The sequence below is a fragment of the Salmo salar genome, chromosome ssa27 (assembly GCF_905237065.1).
Source record: "Salmo salar chromosome ssa27, Ssal_v3.1, whole genome shotgun sequence".
Lineage (NCBI taxonomy): Eukaryota > Metazoa > Chordata > Actinopteri > Salmoniformes > Salmonidae > Salmo > Salmo salar.
Window position 1 is genome coordinate 6,405,001 of NC_059468.1, and position 19,392 is coordinate 6,424,392.

The 19,392-nt window shown below is 42.2% G+C and overlaps 1 protein-coding gene across 1 annotated transcript in view; it reads left to right on the plus strand.

The window, feature by feature from the left end:
• The first annotated feature begins 1,228 nt into the window (after positions 1 to 1,228).
• The window catches only part of med30 (mediator complex subunit 30), a 33,186-nt gene continuing 15,022 nt past the window's right edge, over positions 1,229 to 19,392 (plus strand). Inside the window, exons 1-4 of the mRNA XM_014177610.2 lie at positions 1,229 to 1,340; positions 4,063 to 4,284; positions 5,730 to 5,888; positions 15,318 to 15,425. Of these exons, the coding sequence (XP_014033085.1) occupies positions 4,132 to 4,284; positions 5,730 to 5,888; positions 15,318 to 15,425 (420 nt within the window). The 5' untranslated portion in view covers positions 1,229 to 1,340; positions 4,063 to 4,131. The remainder of the gene's footprint in view (positions 1,341 to 4,062; positions 4,285 to 5,729; positions 5,889 to 15,317; positions 15,426 to 19,392) is intronic.

The window sequence follows — 19,392 nt, forward strand, 5'->3', positions numbered from 1 at the left end:
AATACCTGTCACAAGGTTTACTATTACCCAACTCAGCCTCCCAGACTAGATAAATTGAAATTTAAATCCGTCCTGTAGCTGTATAACCCCAAATTTGAATGAATAATGGAAATAAAGTAATAGGCATTCTATTCTAGCTTCAGCTTCACTCAAGCCTGAAGGCAGCAGAAGCCTTTCATTTTTTCAATAAAACCATCTCTTATTCCCCTTGTCACTCAGAACAGCAATTTAGCACGGCAGGGCGCACAGGATGAGTAAGTATCTATTTCAGGCGCCTCTTGTATTTGATACTTTAATTTAAATTAAGATAGCTCACAAAGCAGTCTGTGCCGAGTAATGAATGTTAAAAGGATAGGAAACCTATCAAAAGGTGGTCCTCTCTTTGCAGAGCATTATAGTTTTTGTCCAGTCTATCATTAATGTAGCCTTAGGGGATCACACAAGTTTGAATGGTGTTTTTTTTTATCCAAAGAGGGAGATTATGATGACACATGACACATTAGGGATGATCCAGCTAAATGTTATACAAATACAGTAAGCCACTGTACCAAAAAAGTATAAATAGACCAGAGGGTCCAAAGATAAATATTTATTGGTACTTTTGATCGCAGAATGTCCACCAGGTGTCGCTTTCACACAGGTGAACTTGCAGTGGAGCTCGGCTCTACCGTAACATCATGAGTGGGGTATTATTCAGACGAGTAACACCTATATTTGATGTACATATCTGCTGCTATAACATAATGAGAAAGTATTTTTGTCTTAGAGTTGGTGTTGTATTCATAGTCATTAATATATTTCAGTACAACCAATGGTAGCAACAATATTCCACATATTTAAAGCTGGAATCCTTAATTGAAACAATAACAAAGTGGTCACCCTGCCTGTGTTTTGATAGAAAGCTGAGGGATGTGCCTGGTTAAATGGAACCACTCTCAAATGTAAAGCAAAAGCTATATATGCAAGGACTGACCATCCATGATATCAACATTTTAGTTTATGTCATGTTTTCAGGATATACAGTATTTGTTACATTTACTTAGGTTACAAACATTGGAGTAAAACAAGCTTATATTTGGGATTCTGATGGGGTACGACAGTTAAACTAAGCCCATGAGGCATTTATAAGTTATATTCTTCAAGAATCAATGTTTAAGTCATGTAGCTAGCTAGCAACTAAGGAGTCTAGCTTTAATGGAACACTCATACTTCATGCTTTACGGTTGAGATAATAGTCGCTGTATGGTCTCGCGATGTTTGACGGTTAAGCGCTCCTGCAGAAAAAGGACTTGACACACATGTCAACAAATAAGATAAATTAATACTAGCTAGCAACACAGGTAAGTTTAGGTCTTGCGAATTAGTCATTTGGACAATATGAATAGCGCCAAGGTTAACTTTTTGTTTTGAATAGCAAGAGGACAAATGCATACTAAAACAGTTTGAAAGAAAACTATCGTCTCGTTTGCTAGCACAGCTAGCTTGCTAATTTTTTATTTTTTTGTATTTTTATTTAACCTTTATTTAACCATTTCTCATTTACATCTGCGACCTGGCCAAGATAAAGCAGTGCGACAAAATCAAACACAGAGTTACACATAAACACACGTACAGTCAATAACACAATAGAAGAAAATATATGTACAGTGTGTGCAAATGTAGAAGAGTAGGGAGGTAGGCAATATATAGGCCATAGAGGCGAAATAAATTAGAATTTAGCATTAACAATGTTAGCTAGCTAACTTACTGTAGTAGCAAGCAACGTTAGCTAGCCATCTAGCTAAATAACCTGTTATTACGTTAAATGTGGCATAATCAGTTGGGGTGCAACGTTGCAGATATAATGCATAAAGCTCACACGTGGCTATTACTGTACTGGCAGGTTATACTGATGTAAGTAAGTGTTCGTGCCTTCCAGTACTGTACAGTTCGTGTTACGCTGGTTTGTTACCCATGCATTATTGCGTAATTACATTTGACCTATGCCGCTTTAGTAATTCATTATGGTTTATGATGAAAAAAATATGACGTCACGCTAGTGACAGGGTATAATAAGTTCTGAAACAGGGTTTAAAGGTGACCTTTTATTTGTTTACAATCAAATCTGTCTTTCTGATGTAAATGGCATGTTATAGAAGGGTCCAGACACCTTTTCTTGTGATTTCAGTTGTTTTCGCGAAACCTAGCCCCAAACAGCAAATCACTTCCTCATCTTCCTTGTGTAGTGTGCCCCCCACCCCCACAAAAGATATGTCCTTTTAGAAACGGCAAAGCTGTCAGTATAGTGCTAGGGGAAACATCTTGAGTCGCACAAAGGGAATATAACATTGGGGATAAAGTTTGGAATGACAACATTGCATGTGTACAACATCTAAAGACCTGCATCACTATACTGAGAGCCTTGCCTTTTTGGAGTCGCTGTTCATTTTTTTCAGGGCCCCCATAATACACAATGAGGAAGTGATTTGCTGTTTGGGGTAAGTCTCTCAAAAGCAAGTGAAATCACTAAAACGGTGTCGGGACCCTTCTATGACATGCCATTTACATCAAAAATAGAGATTTAAGTTCATTCAACTTCAGTTGCACCTTGATAGTTATTATTAATCTAATACTCATGATTTACAGTTCACTAAAGCCTTAGCTTGTAGACTATTAGGCCATGGACTTATGGTCACTAGTAAAAAATTAGGAATGTGATGGGCCTCTTCCACCCCTAGCCAAGTCTGCATGGGGTAAGGACGAGGTAGAGGAGGCTGATCCCTACTCTGGTAGTGGAAACTACTGGCCCTTTGCTATTTTCCCCATGTGCGAAGAGGCGGTCGCCCTGCATGGAGTAGTTCCTGTATCGCAGACTACCTTCAGCACCATGGGGAGTAACAAAGACAAGGAGCAGAGACAGCAACTGTGGCCTCCCCCAGAGCGATGACCTTGTTAGCGTTGAAGAGACTGCTTCAAAGCCTGAAGGCTGCGAGGCTTTCGCTGACACAAAGCCAAAGGTCTCAGCCTGGAAGAGGTTTCACAGCTATCTGAGAAAGAAGATGTCATCCTCCTCAGAGCCCATAATGTGTGTGAATACACATAAAGGCTCCCGAGTGGCGCAGCAGTCTAAGGCACTGCATCTCAGTGCTAGAGGTGTCACTACAGACCCTGATTTGATTCTGGGCTGTATCACAACCAGCCGTGATCGGGAGTCCCATAGTGCGGAGCACAATTGGCCCAGCGTCGTCCGGGTTAGGGGAGGGTTTGGCCGGGGTAGGTCGTCATTGTAAAATTAGAATTTGTTCTTAACTGACTTGCCGAGTTAAATAAAAGTTAAATAAAAATAAATATATATAGCCACTTTAATTTTGTAAAAATAAATGTATGTTTCATGAGGAAATTTGTCTGGAAACAATTTATTTAACCCTTATTTTACCAAGTAAGTTGACTAAGAACACATTCTCATTTACAGCAATGACCTGGGGAATAGTTACAGGGAGAGGAGGGGAAATGAATGAGCCAATTGGAAACTGGGGATGATTAGGTGGCCATGATGGCATGAGGACCAGATTGGGAATTTAGCCAGGACACCGGGCTTAACACCCCTACTCTTACGATAATTGCCATGGGCTCTTTAGTGACCACAGAGAGTCAGGACACCTGTTTAACTTCCCATTCGAAAGACAGCAGCACCCTACACAGGGCAATGTCCCCAATCACTGCCCTGGGGCGTTGGGATATTTTTTTAGACCAGAGGAAAGAGTGCCTCCTACTGATTTTCCAACACTTTCAGCAGCATCTGATCTCCCATCCAGGACCAAACCTACTTAGCCTCAGAGGAAAGCCAGCAGAGGGATGCAGAGTGTTATGCTGCTGGCCAATACAGGCATTCACATTTCCCTATGGGAAAATAAAGTATTAATTCATTACTTAAACCATCAACACATATTATTGTGAATGTAACATCAAGAAATTAACCAGTCTGTTTCTCTTTCCCTGACCCCTGCTTTCTCTCCCTTTCTCTTCCATCTTCCTCTATCCCCAACCCTACCCTTTTCCATCCTTCCAATATCATACTACCAGGCATGCCAAGGTGTGCCAGTGTAGAATAGGCTGACCCCTCGCTGCACCTATAGGTCCTCTGCTGTCTCCATGACCACCCCTCCCATAGTGGCATTCGCCGGGCAGCAGGCTCAGGCTGCCCGTGATGTCAACACAGCGTCGCTCTGTCGCATCGGCCAGGAGACAGTGCAGGATATCGTCTTACGCACCATGGAGATCTTCCAGCTGTTGAGGAACATGCAGGTAAGTGTTTCTTGTGACTTTTTTGTGTTGGGGCGGGTATGAAGGCTGAACAAAGTTCAAAGTCTTGCCTTTTATTATGGATGGTGCTCGTCTGTCAACCACCTTTAATACACGCAAAGCATTGTTTGCATGTGCTCCACTTCCCTTTTACGCACGCACGCACACACACACACACACACACACACACACACACACACACACACACACACACACACACACACACACACACACACACACACACACGATTCAGCCTTATTTGACCCCAGACCGACAGCATTACATAAACTGACAGCACAACATTGATTGATTGTCATCCATTTCCTCACAGTTATATCTAATAACAGTAACACAATATGACATGCATTGTCCCTCTGTTTTCTGGTGAGAATGGATGGATATGGGCCTAGGAGCAGAAAGCTGGGCCAACTAAGACTGCTTTTATTCTTGCCCAAGGAAGGCATGTCCCATGGTGCAATCCTGTCTCACGCTTGTTTTTAAACATGGAGGATGATATAATTGGTTGTGAAAAGGCCTTTATTTGATCATTAGATAGTCACCATCTGTTTATACCTCTTCTGGACCTTCTGTTGACACGTTGGAAAGATCAGACTGTGCCCTTAAGATGGGTTCAGGAGAAGTTGTGTGTGTGTCCCAAATGGCACCCTATTCCCTATGTAGTTCACTACTTTTAACCAGGACCCATACTAGGACTCTGGTCAAAAGTAGTGCACTATATAGGGAATAGGGTGCCATTTGGGATACAGTCAGACATTGTCTCTCTCGGTCTGTCTGTGTCTCAGAGAAGATCCTTCTGCAGCTCATTAAAACAACAACAGCGAAAGACAAAAGAAGAAGACCGCAAAGCAAGCCGTGCTGCCTCGCCGCAGAATGTACAAACAGCACTGTTGTGACTTGTTTCACAGATCACAGACTCTGTGTGGGGAAAGAAAGATCACTCTGTTTACAGAGTGGTAGGCATTTATACAGGTATACACCCTACCTACCCTCATTCAGGGAATAGTTTCAGGCTGTACAGGATGTTTACTATCAGTTAAAAGTGCCTAAAGCTAGTTAGCGTAAAGCTCAGGTGAAACAGTCCGGAGCTGTTCTAAGTCATATACATATCATGTAGTTAGTAATATGTAAACTTCGCCTCTCAATGGAATGCCATGTAACAGCACATTTAAATAAATACATGTAAAACCATTTTTTTTGTCTACATTGCAATAATTCAGTCTTTATTTTATAAACCTTCTACACTTCAGTTACCACCATAAACATTTGAGAAATTACACGCTGGTTATTAGTAGTCAAGGAGTAACTGGTCAAGGAGGTCCTAGTCGAGTAAACAGGAGGCCCTGAAATGACCCATAGCTATTAGTACAATGTTATTACATTACTAGGAAAGAAGTGTGTTACATACTTTTCTATGTCATCTCCCCCAGCTGCCAAATGGAGTGACGTACCACCCCAGCACCCACCAGGACAGGCTGGGCAAACTGCAGGAGCACCTGCGTATGCTCTCTGTACTCTTCCGCAAGCTGCGCCTCGTCTACGACAAATGCAACGAAAACTGCACCGGTCTGGACCCCGTACCCCCAGAGGTGAGTGGCCACTGTGCCAGGACCACTCTGTGAATCACAATCAATATATAACCAGTTTGAACCGGACATAGTGTACTTTACCACAGTTGACGCCATTTTGGCTCGGTATACAAACCTACACAAACCACTGATGCAGATTTATGGACATTTCGGTTCTTGCCAGAGAGATTGGATTACAGTTTCCTCATACAAAATGTCTGAATGTAGTGAAGGGATCCACCGTGGTAAAGAAAGTTCAGAGGAACCCCTGGTGCCTGGGGGATTCTTATGTCTCCCACTCTATCAGGTCTACCTCGGGACACCCTATTTCCTATATAGTGCACTACTTTTGTGCAGGAAAGTAGTGCACTCTACAGGGAATATGTTTCCATTTGGGACGCAACCCTCGGCTCAGCTCCACATTCAATTCAATGGCCGCTTTGTGTTTGTCCTGAGGGCCTCCTTAGTGGCTGTTATGGACACCCACCTCTAAATGCCCACCACTTTATTTTACTGAGCTACTGGGTTGGCTACTGTTTTAGACCTCATGCTGGGCGATTCCTCTCTTTTATTGGTGGTTTCATTGTTGCAGTCTTTTCTCCTATTGATTTGGAGACAGTTGGTTGTAAACCAGTGTTGTAGAACTGACATTGCATGCACATGTTTAATTAGGCTTTCAAACATACAGTACCAGTCAAATGTTTGGACACACCTACTCAAGGTTTTTTTTAAACTATGAAATAACACATGGAATCTTGTAGTAACCAAAAAAGTCTTAACCTGTTTGGGATAGGGGGCAGTATTTTCACGTCCGGATAAAAAAACGTACCCGATTTAATCTGGTTACCACTCCTACCCAGTAACTAGAATATGCATATACTTATTACATATGGATAGAAAACACCCTAAAGTTTCTAAAACTGTTTGAATGGTGTCTGTGAGTATAACAGAACTCATTTGGCAGGCAAAAACCTGACTAGGTTTCATGCAGGAAGTGGCCTGTCTGACAAGGTGTTGTTGTTCTTGCTTCTGTTTATTGAAGAGTCAGGATCTTAGCTGTAACGTGACATTTCCTAGGGCTCCAATAGGCTCTCAGAGCCCGGGAAAAACCTGAACGATGACGAGGCAGCCTCAGGCTGAAACACATAATCGCCTTTGCCAAGTGGCCCATCAGAGGACAATGGAATTAGGCGCGTGCCCGATTCGACCCAGTGATATATTTTCCTTCGGCTGTTTATCTAATTGCAGATTCCCGGTCTGAATATTATCGCTTTTTTACGAGAAAAATGGCATAAAAATTGATTTTAAACAGCGGTTGACATGCTTCGAAGTACGGTAATGAAATATTTAGAAATCTTTTGTCACGAAATGCGCCGTGCGCTACGACCGTTATTTACCATTGGGATAGTGTCTGGGACGCTTACGAAACAAAACGTCGCTGTTGGAACATAACTATGAATTATTTTGGACCAAACCTACATTTCTTATTGAAGTAGAAGTCCTGGGAGTGCATTCTGACGAAGAACAGGAAAGGTAAGACCATTTTTCTTATAGTAAATCTGATATTGGTGAGTGCTAAACCTGCTGGGTGTCTAAATAGCTAGCCCTGTGATGCCGGGCTATGTACTTAGAATATTGCAAAATGTGCTTTCACCGAAAAGCTATTTTAAAATCGGACATATCGAGTGCATAGAGGAGTAATGTATCTATAATTCTTAAAATAATTGTTATGCTTTTTGTGAACGTTTATCGTGAGTAATTTAGTAAATTGTTAGTAAATTCGCCGGAAGTTTGCGGGGGGTATGCTAGTTCTGAACGTCACATGCTTATGTAAAAAGCTGTTTTTTGATATAAATATGAACTTGATTGAACAAAACATGCATGTATTGTATAACATAATGTCCTAGGTGTGTCATCTGATGAAGATCATCAAAGGTTAGTGCTGCATTTAGCTGTCTTCTGGGTTTTTGTGACATTATATGCTAGCTTGAAAAATGGGTCTCTGATTATTTCTGGCTTGGTACTCTGCTGTCATAATCTAATGTTTTGCTTTCGTTGTAAAGCCTTTTTGAAATCGGACAGTGTGGTTAGATTAACGAGAGTCTTTTCTTTAAATAGCTGTAAAATAGTCATATGTTTGAGAAATTGAAGTAATAGGATTTTTAAGGTATTTGAAAATTGCGCCACAGGCTTCAACTGGCTGTTACGTAGGTGGGACGAATTCGTCCCGCCTAGCCCATAGAGGTTAAACAAGTCTACATTTATTTTAGGTTTAGATTCTTCAAAGTAGCCACCCTTTGGCATTCTCTCAATCAGCTTCATGAGGAATGCTTTTCCAACAGTCTTTAAGGAGTTCCCACATATGCTGAGCACTTGTTGGCTGCTTTTCGTTCACTCTGCAGTCCAACTCATCCCAAACCATCTCAATTGGGTCAGGTGATTGTGGAGGCCAGGTCATCTGATGCAGCACTCCATCACTCTCCTTCTTGGTCAAATAGCCCTTACACAGCCTGGAGGTGTGTTGGGTAATAGTGTTGTTGAAAAACAAATGATAGTCCCACTAAACGCAAACCAGATGGGATGGCGTATCACTGCAGAATGCTGTGGTAGCCATGCTGGTTAAGTGTGCCTTGAATTCTAAATAAATCACTGACAGTGTAACCAGGCAAAGCACCCCCACACCATCCCATCTCCTCTTCCATGCTTCACGGTGGGAACCAGACATGCGAAACAGTGGTAGGCCTGATCACCGACAATGATGCGACAGTCTATAGGGAGGAGGTCAGAGACCTGGCCCTGTGGTGCCAGGATAATAACCTCTCCCTCAACGTGATTAAGACAAAGGAGATGATTGTGGACTACAGGAAAAGGAGGACCGAGCACGCCCCCATTCTCATTGACGGAGCTGTAGTGGAGCAGGTTGAGAGCTTAAAGTTCCATCACCAACAAACTATCATGGTCCAAACACACCAAGATAGTCGTGAAGAGGGCACGACCCAGCCTATTCCCCCTCAGGAGAATGAAAAGATTTGGTATGGGTTCTCAGATCCTCAAAAGGTTCCACAGCTGCACCATTGAGAGCATCCTGACTGGTTGAATCACTGGCAACTGCTCGGCCTCCGACCGCAAGGCACTACAGAGTGTGTACGGCCCAGTGCATCACTGGGGCCAAGCTTCCTGCCATCCAGGACCTCTATACCAGGTGGTGTCAGAGGAAGCCCCCAAAATTGTCAAAGACTCCAGCCACCCTGGTCATAGACTGTTCTCTCTGCTACAGCACGGTACCGGAGCGCCAAGTCTAGGTCCAAAAGGCTTCTTAACAGCTTCTCCCCCAAGCCATAAGACTCCTGAACAGCTAATCAAATGGCTACCCAGACTATTTGCATTGTCCCCCCAACCTCTTTTACACTGCTGCTACTCTCTGTTTATTATCTATGCATAGTCACTTCACCCCTACCTAACTTGTGCCCCCGCACATTGACTCTGTACCGGTACCCCCTGTATATAGCCTCGCTACTATTATCTTACTGCTGCCCTCTAATTATTATTATATATATTTTTTAATTAAATTAACACTTACTTTTTTCTTAACTGCATTGTTGGTTAAGGGCTTGTAAGTAAGCATTCACTGTAACATCTACACCTGTTGTATTCGGCGCATGTGACAAATACAATTTCATTTGATTTGAAAAGGAAAGCAATTCCACAAATTAACTTTTAACAAGGCACCCTGTTAATTGAAATGCATTCCAGGTGACTACCTCATCAAGCTGGTTGAGAGAATGCCAAGAGTGTGCAAAGCTGTCATCAAGGAAATTGGCTACTTTGAAGAATCTCAAATATAAAATATATTTTGATTTGTTTAACACTTTATTGGTTACTACATGATTCCATATGTGTTATTTCATAGTTTTGATGTCTTCACTATTATTCTACAATGTAGAAAATAGTAAAAAATGTAGTAAAACCCTTGAATGAGTAGGTGTGTCCAAACTTTTGACTGGTACTGTATACAGTACATTACATTTGTTTTATGTATGGGCCATGGTGACGGAATTACGCTGAATGTATACCAAACAAAAACCATAGATTTCAAAGTTTAACAAACTGTGCAACTCTATGCACAATGACTATTTTTAACAATTCCTACTGAACATTTTACAAACACACATTTACAGGAAGAACTGTGCTGATACAAAGTTTGTGAACAGAATGAAACTGAGGGAGATTTTACTGTAATTCTGTTACCAAACTTTGCGTCTTCATAGTTTTTTCAGTAAATGTTAATTTTTGATAATGTACTGTGTATTCGTTGTGCATAGAGAGCTATAGTTTGTTAATCTTTGAAATTAATGGTTTTTGTTTGGCATACGTTTGTGTCACGTCCTGACCAGTAAAGGGGTCTTTTGTCATTGTAGTATGGTCAGGGCGTGGCAGGGGGTGTTTGTTTTGGGGTTTTTGGTCTAGGGGATTTTGGTTCTAGTTTTCATTTTCTATGTTTCGTTTTCCAGGTTTGGCCGAGTGTGGTTTCCAATCAGAGGCAGGTGTCTTTCGTTGTCTGATTGGAAGCCATACTTAGACAGCCTGTTTTCCTTTGGGTTTTGTGGGTGGTTGTTTTCTGTTTTGTGTAAGTACCTGACGGAACTGTCGGTTGTCGGTTTTGTTATTTTTTGTAAAAGTGTTATCTCATTAAAATTAAAGAAGATTAGCACTATACCCGCTGCGCCTTGGTCTGTCCTTTACGACGCCCCTGACAGTTTGAAAGTCTCAGTATAATTCAGTTACTGTAGAATTGCCCGTATGGCATACTGGCTTGCTGTATTTCTCTCTCAGGGAGGAAAAGTTACACTTTTATTTGTAATTCTGGTCATATGTAAACCTCACTCTCCATTACACTCCACAGTTGTACCACTTCATTTAAAATGTTTACCTATCCCCCCAGAGGCTGTGCAAACTACTTACTGTGCTGATCAACCAATACTTCACTGCAACATGTTGTCTGGAGGGAGTTGATTTTGGCCCGCCGAACGCCGCCATTTATCATCCCCTGAAACTCAAATGGCTGACCAGCCTGCCGGCCGCAGTCCTGACAATCATGCTATTGGCTGGCCGCTGACCGGGCTTTCCCCAAACAGGAAGTGGAATCAATGACTAAGCCAGCGTGACCTCATCGCGTTCCTATTTAGCAGGAGGCCTGGTAATGAACAACTGGGGAAGGCTTCCCACATAAGCAGTTTTCTGTTTTTTCTATTATGATTTTTCACCGCCGATACCGATTATTGGAGGACCCAAAAAAGCCGATACCGGTTAATCGGCCAATTTATTCATTTGTAATAATGACAATTACAACAATACTGAATGAACACTTATTTTAACTTAATATAATAATATAATACATAAATACTATCAATTTAGCCTCAAATAAATAATGAAACATGTTCAATTTGGTTTAAATAATGCAAAAACAAAGTGTTGGAGAAGAAAGTAAAAGTGCAATATGTGCCATGTAAAAAAGCTAACGTTTAAGTTCCTTGCTCAGAACATGAGAACATATGAAAGCTGGTGGTTCCTATTAACATGAGTCTTCAATATTCCCAGGTAAGAAGTTTTAGGTTGTAGTTATTATAGGAATTATAGGACTATTTCTCTCTATACGATTTGTATTTCATATACCTTTGACTATTGGATGTTCTTATAGGCACTTTAGTATTGCCAGTGTAACAGTATAGCTTCCGTCCCTCTCCTCGGTCCTACCTGGGCTCGAACCAGGAACACATCGACAACAGCCACCCTCGAAGCAGCGTTACCCATGTAGAGCAAGGGGAACAACCACTCCCAAGTCTCAGAGCGAGTGACGTTTGAAACGCTATTAGCGCGCACCCTGCTAACTAGCTAGCCATTTCACATCGGTTACACCAGCCTAATCTCGGGGGTTGAAGTCATAAACAGCGCAATGCTTGAAGAATTGCGAAGAGCTGCTGGCAAACGCATGAAGGTGCTGTTTGAATGAATGCTTACGAGCCTGCTGCTACCTACCATCGCTCAGTCAGACTGCTCTATCAAATATCAAATCATAGACTTAATTATAACATAATAACACACAGAAATACGAGCCTTTGGTCATTAATATGGTCGAATCCTGAAACGATCATTTCGAAAACGAAACGTTTATTATTTCAGTGAAATACGGAACCGTTCCGTATTTTATCTAACGGGTGGCATCCCTAAGTCTAAATATTCCTGTTACATTGCACAACCTTCAATGTTATGTCATAATTATGTACAATTTTGGCAAATTAATTACGGCCTTTGTTAGGAATAAATGGACTTCACACAGTTCGCAATGAGCCAGGCGGCCCAAACTGCTGTATATACCCTGACTGCTTGCACAGAACGCAAGAGAAGTGACACAACGTCTTTTCCTTAGTTATAAGAAATTCATGTTAGCAGGCAATATTAACTAAATATGCAGGTTTAAAAATATATACTTGTGTATTGATTTTAAAGAAAGGCATTGATGTTTAGGTCCATTGGTGCAACGACAGTGCTTTTTTCGCAAATGCGCTTGTTAAATCATCACCCGTTTGTCGAAGTAGGCTGTGATTCGATGAGAAATTAACCGCATCGATTATATGCCACGCAGGACACGTTATATAACTACACATGTCACGCCTGTCTGAAGAAGGAGCGGACGAAGGCGCAGCGTGTGTATCGTTCCACATTTTATTTAAACTGTGAAACTATGCAAGACATACAAATAAACGAATAAACAAAAACAGTTTACAAATAAACGAATAAACAAAAACAACAAACTGTGACGAAGAGGTGCAACATACACTTACTCAAAATAATCTCCCACAAAACCTAGTGGGAAAAACAACAACTTAAATATGATCCCCAATTAGAGACAACGATGACCAGCTGCCTCTAATTGGAGATCATCCCAAAAAACAACAACATAGAAATTCAGAAACTAGAACCCCACATAGAAATACATAAACTAGAGAAAACCCCCAACATAAAAAAAAGAAACTAGAACCAATATAGACATAAATAAATTAGACAAAACCCCCTGTCACGCCCTGACCTACTCTACCATAGAAAAATAAAAGCTTTCTATGGTCAGCACGGGACAACACATGGTTGATGATATTACTAGTTTAACTAGTGATTATGTTAAGATTGATCGTTTTTTATAAGATAAGTTTAATGCGAGCTAGCAACTTACCATGGCTCCTTGCTGCCCTCACGTAACAGGTAGTCTGCCTGCCCTCACGTAACAGGTAGTCAGCCTGCCATGCTGGCTCCTCGTGGAGTGCAATGTAAGGCAGGTGGTTAGAGCGTTGGACTAGTAACCGGAAGGTCGCAAAAACGAATCCTGAGGTGACAAGGTAAAAATCTGTTGTTCTGCCACTGAACAAGGCAGTTAACCCCCGTTCCTAGGCCGTCATTGAAATTAAGAATGTGTTTTTAATCTGACTTGCCTAGTTAAATAAAGGTGTAAAAAAAAAAAAAAACATAAAAAAAAAAAAAAAATGGCAAATCAGTGTCCAAAAATACTGATTACCGATTGTTACAGAAACCTGAAATCGGCCCTAATTAATCGGCCATTCCGATTAATCAGTCGACCTCTAGTTTTTTCCCAGAGACTGGGGTTATGACTCACACCCACACCCACAGTCACTGAGACACACACACAAACACACATTCTTTCTCTCTCGCCCTCTCTTTCTACTCCGCACATTTTCCCCCTTCCGACTGCCAATAACAGCTCTTACCTTTAAATTCAATATGCGCTTGGCTCATAGCTGGAATTATAGAAGTAAAAAAAAGTTTTTCCGCCCCTAACAATCACAGTTGGCCTTATATAATATCCAGCACGTCTTCTGTCTTCTCTCCAATACAAGTCAGACAGCTTAGGGTTTGGCATCGGTCTCTCTGACTGACTAGAGAAAACTGCCAGAGCTGTCTCTTGTTTTTCTCATGTGATTCTCTCTCTGTCTGTCTTCTGGCCTGGCCCTATCCAGCCCTGCAGTAATGCTTTGGTCACAGCCTGCTTTAATCATTGTCTACACTGGTCTCTGCCAGTTGCTAAACCTCAGGTCATTGACTGCAATGAAATGTGATCAACTACTAGGCTATTTAGAATGTTGAATAGTACTCAGCCTCAGATTTGTGTTGGACGTCACTGTGTTTTCACGCCTGCTAAGGCTTTTGGTTGGCTCTTGTACCTAATCTTTGTATTTATTTATTTATGAGAAGGATGCTGTAGCCGTTAATGTTGTTTCTTTTCTCAAATCATTACCTTGTTCCTACATAACTGTTTAAGCAATCTCACCTCACACAGCAATGTATGATAATAGGAACCCAGTAGACGACAGTGTTAACGCTACTTATAATGGTACCATTTAAGATAAGCCCGTTGGTCTTGATGCAGTGCAATAGAGAACAATGTGTCCCATACGCACTGCTTATTATCCTGCAGACCAGCAGATGTCAGTGTGATTTAAAGCAGAGCAGTCGGTGTAGTGTCAGCCAGACAACGTCAAGCACAGAGAGCGCTTAAAAATGAAATAAGCACTTGGGTATGGACTGTGGGAGAAGTCCTGATTCTGAATTGGTGGTGGTGGTGGTATGGAACTGTTTGTAGATTAGATTATATTGAAAACAAAAATTGTGATCTACACAAAATCCCTATTTTCTGCTCATGAAGGCAGTTCTAATTCAGTATAACAGCGGAGGGAATGTCATAGAAATCTCTTTTATACAAGCTTAGTAGGGAGAGTTTGTGCTCACGCAAGCAGTATAGATAGACCTTTTATAATGGAGGACTTGGTGGACTATATATTATTTTAGGTTTTAATATTGCCTAATGCAGGGTTTCCCAAACTCTGTCCTCTAGACCACCAGGGGTGCACGTTTAGTTTTTTTGCCCAAGCACGACACAGTTGATTCAAATAATCAACGAATCATCAAGCTTTGATCATTTGAATCAGCTGTGTGGTGTTAGGACAAAAACCAAAACGTGCCCCCCTTGGGGTCCCGAGGACCGAGTTTGGGAAAGGCTAGCATAATGTGTTCGCTTCCAAGTGTTGTGCTACAGCTCTGTTATGATTAACTACTATGTATCGGTATGAGAACGACTGTTTCTTTACAGCATTTCATACACCTATACATACAGTATGGAGACTTTAGAGAAGGGGCTAGTGAGTCTATATTTGTTTGATGAGAGACATAAGCCAATTAATGGGGGGTTTTTTTCTCCTTTTTTAAATGTATCTTTATTTAACCAGGCGACTCCCATTTAAATGGTCATCTCTTTTACAAGGAAGTCATATGTATTTTCCTATTGCAAACCAAAGCACCAAACTACTTATCAATTTACCATCCCCTCATTGAACACCTGTGGACATTGTATTTGTTTATATCCACCACCTCTCCCCCACACAGCAACTCATCCCCTATGTGGAGGACGACAGCTCCAAACACGATGAACGCTTGGCCAGCCAGGCCCGCCCGGCAACAGAGGAGAGGAGAGAAATCCTGGAGGTTAACAAGGTGAGCTGCCCACTGGGGCTTTCTAGATATAAATGTACAGTACGCTGGGCTTTAGAGAGCACAGCCCTCTATATAAAAAGTAACCCCAATAGTGATTCCAGGAGGAGAGAGGCCAAAAAATGTATGACAAAATATAGTGTGAAGACAAGCTACATATTGTACACAATACTCCCAGTACTCTTAAAGTATTAATAGCCTGTCTATGACTGTTGAAAAACGTTTTTGGTAAAAACACAACATGCATTATTTGACAGTGTTGCAGCTTTTATTAGCCCCTGGTCATTGTGTGTGTAGTATGTGTGTGTGTGTGTTCCTCTGTGCATGCTTCCCTGTCTGAGTGTGCTGAATCATAATGGAGTTCATAGAAGTCACAGATGAGTTTTGGTTATTTTTAAGAGCGCTAGCTCCCTCACTGCTCTTAAAGGTAATCACTACAGTAAAACATGGGGAGAACACTGAGCTTAACTCAGCTCAGGTGGATGCCAAACAAATGGTGTATCCGCTGCATGCACACAAACCTTCCATAAGCATCAATATCAGCATTCTAGCTGACCCGTGTTGCTGTGAAACACAACACCACTGAAAGGAGAGTAGCCACGCACATCCAAACATAACAGGCCCAAGACACATTGAAAGCAGAGTAACTACGAACGTCCAAACGTAGCCTAGGAGCTGGGCAAAAATATAGCAATGAAAACAATGAAAATACTAATTTTAAATGTGGGAGCACTGAGCAAACAGTGAAGCGGACAATTGAACATTCACCATCTTAGCTGCTCATACCACAACGTTACTACCCGAAACAACAGGGCACATAGGAGACAAGAAGAACGAGAAGGTAGGCTTCAATTGCATGCTTGCAGCAGCCATCCCCTCCACTCCACGCTGCTACACTTGGAGCCCAAATTCCCAGCTGCATATTAAAGCTGCGATGAGGAGAACATGTTTTGGGGAGTTAAAGGGGTTACCTCATCAGGAGGGGAGTGATGTGGCAGAATGCGGAAAGCAGATGTTTAGGAGGCCCGGCTGCATCTGCTGCAGCGAACCGAGCCAGATAGCCCAGATTCCAGAGGGAAAAGAGATTGGGGGGGGGGTTAACATGTAATCGGATGGGATAAATGGGAAGATTGTAGTGTGAGGACATGCCACATATTGAACCAAATACCAGATTCCACAGGACGAGAGAGAACAGAGGAAGGAGAGAGGCTACAGAGAAAGAGAAAAAATTGATGGATTACTGGATTAAGGAGATTTTAGTGTGAAGACATATTGAGACACAGGATTCCAGTCATTCCAGAGGAGGAGAGATGGAGGGAAAAGAGGGAACACTGAGAGAGAGAAAAAAAGAGCGAGAAGACAGATGACCGGATGGACCGATATGTAGACAAAGGGAAGATGTCAGAGGGAAGTTCTCCATATCGAGCCAGAGAGGATTCTCCAGCTGAAGAGAGAGAGAAAAAGAAGAGACATTTGAAGGAAAGAGAGAAGACCGATAGATGGAAGTCAAGAACAGACAGATAGATAGATATGTAGACAGTTGGAACGATACTGGCTCCCAAAAGAGAGCAAAGACAAATAAAATGACATATACTGCACTGTAAATCAATGACGAACACAATATAAGATTGAGTAATAAGATTATAAAAAGAAAAGAGATTGATGTAGAACTGAATTGATAGATATGTCCCCAGAAGGGAAAGTTTAAAAAAAGGGTAATTGACACCTGTATACAGTAATATCCCCATAGAACAAACAGATGTGAAGGCAAACAACTATAGCCTGGTCCCAGATCTGTTTATGCTGTCTTGACAATTCATATGGCCAAACAGATGTAGGACCAGGCTAGCCCTGTTGTTTGTCTTTTGCTCCAACCCAGCAGGAAAGGTAGGTAAAGAGTAGAGTATGCTAGGTTAAAGGAGGTACACTGGAGGAGCTCCAAGATAAATGACTCCTCCATGGTAATGTCTTGCTGCTTTATGGGCCGCCCTGTGTGTGAGTGATAGCCTGTTCTCGTTATCTGTCGATTTGGGTAATTGCTGTTTGTCAGAGGCGCGTTGACTGATGGTGATGCAATCTGTCGAGGGAGGGAGGGAAGGAGGGAGGGAGGGAGAGAAGAAGGGAAAGAAAGATGGTGTGCATGCGGCCGATAGTGTGTGCTTTGGTGTAAGTATGAATGAAATATGTGTGTGTGTGAGTTCATTTGAGCATGTAACCTCTGTATGAGCGAGTATGGTGTTTGCATAAATGTTTAAGATGCATCAGCCATAATTTATTGCCACCTAATGGTCTGAGATTGCTCTGAGCTGCAGACCTTTTTGCTGCAGACTGATTGTGCATATCAATTCCCCTTTCCTCACTTTCTCCTCTGCTCTAACGAGAAACACAAACTCTGAAGCGCCCAAGTGACCCCAAATTAGAGCCTTAATGAATGCCTCGCATTAGTGGTCACACACCAATTAATGGGAGGAAACAATGAATATGACAAACCGACCACCTGATTCCCTTTTATCGAATTGAAATTCCGAAGATGTTTTTTTGCGGACAAGCGTTTTCGTCCCATCTGTGTCGCCTTTTACGTCCAAGAAGGACCCCTGACTGACTGTGTTTTCTGCAGAATGGATGATGATGATTCACTGGGCTCTCAAGAGTATTTGATAATCATTCCATCTGGGATATGAAGCTTCTGCATTGTCATCTCCCCATCACTCTTTCTCTTCCATACTTCACCCTCCTTCCTTTCCTCCATCCTTCCTTCTCTTCTTACCCCCTTGGGTCCTAACTGATGACCAGCTCCTTCGGGAGTGTCACAGTCAGTACCCTCCCCATGATACAGGAGGGGACCTGGGACCATCCCTAGTGTTTCTCCGTTGCAGCCCTGCCATCAACACTCGCCAGCGTTTGATTTAATACCAGCCTAAGTGAGAATAAATTCCTGTCATAGCCCATTAAGGAGGCCTTGGAGAGATCTGGCCTGTTATTAATTCTCCACAGCTCCTCTCTTTCTCTCTCCGTCTCTCCTCTCTCGCCTCCCCCTCCCCTCAATCCCTCCCTCGCACACACTCCCTTGCTTTTTTAATATCCTGTTAATTACCGCGTCTGTCCTCTTTATTCAAATGAAAAAGTGAGAAATTAAAAGCAAAGGCAGTTTGTAATTTCAAATCGGGGAAGTTTGGGGGGGGTGCCTCCAATGGCGGCACAGTCGTGGATAATGAATTGCAGTGACATTGGCCGGTTAGCAGCGTTATCTGAAGAGCAGGCCGGGGTCTGTGGAGGCCTGATGATAAACAAACAGAGACCCAGATGATAATGAGACTCACTCGGAGAGAGGGATACGGATGGCTTTATGGAGCACTCTCTCTCTCTCTTCCTCCCTCAACTACTCCCTCTCTTTCTCCTCCTCTGCCTCTTTCTCTCAACTCCCCTTTCCCTCTCTCTCTCCTCCCTCCCTCTCACTCTCTTTCTCCCTGCTTACACACTCCAGCATTAGCAGGCTGTTCACAGGAGGCGCACAAACCTCCATGTTATTATCAGGCTCATATGTAGCCCATTAGACCAGTGTGTTGGGCAGGAGCTTTTTAATTGGTGAGCAGGAGGTCAGAGGGGAAATGCAGCACAGCTCATGTTGTTGGAAGATCAGGGTGCTGTTTTTGGAATGAGAACGTTTTTCGAGTGAATTCTCCGATTTATTTTCTATTTTGTTAAACCGTTTAAGGAATATGTAACCATTTAGACTAGTTTTTTTTAATTCTCAAAATGGATTCGTTAACTACAGCAAGGCAGGCTGAAAGTCTTATTGGCTTGAAAGAGGAAGGATTTGGTGTGCAGCAGTATGTCTATTGTGACCATGGTGACGCCACCAGGTTGACGGGTTCAACAACCAGAACACTGTGAATCCCACTTGTTTAGAAATGGATCCCATGAACTTGAGATATGTTGGTGTGTAGGGCTGTTACGGTGACTGTATTAC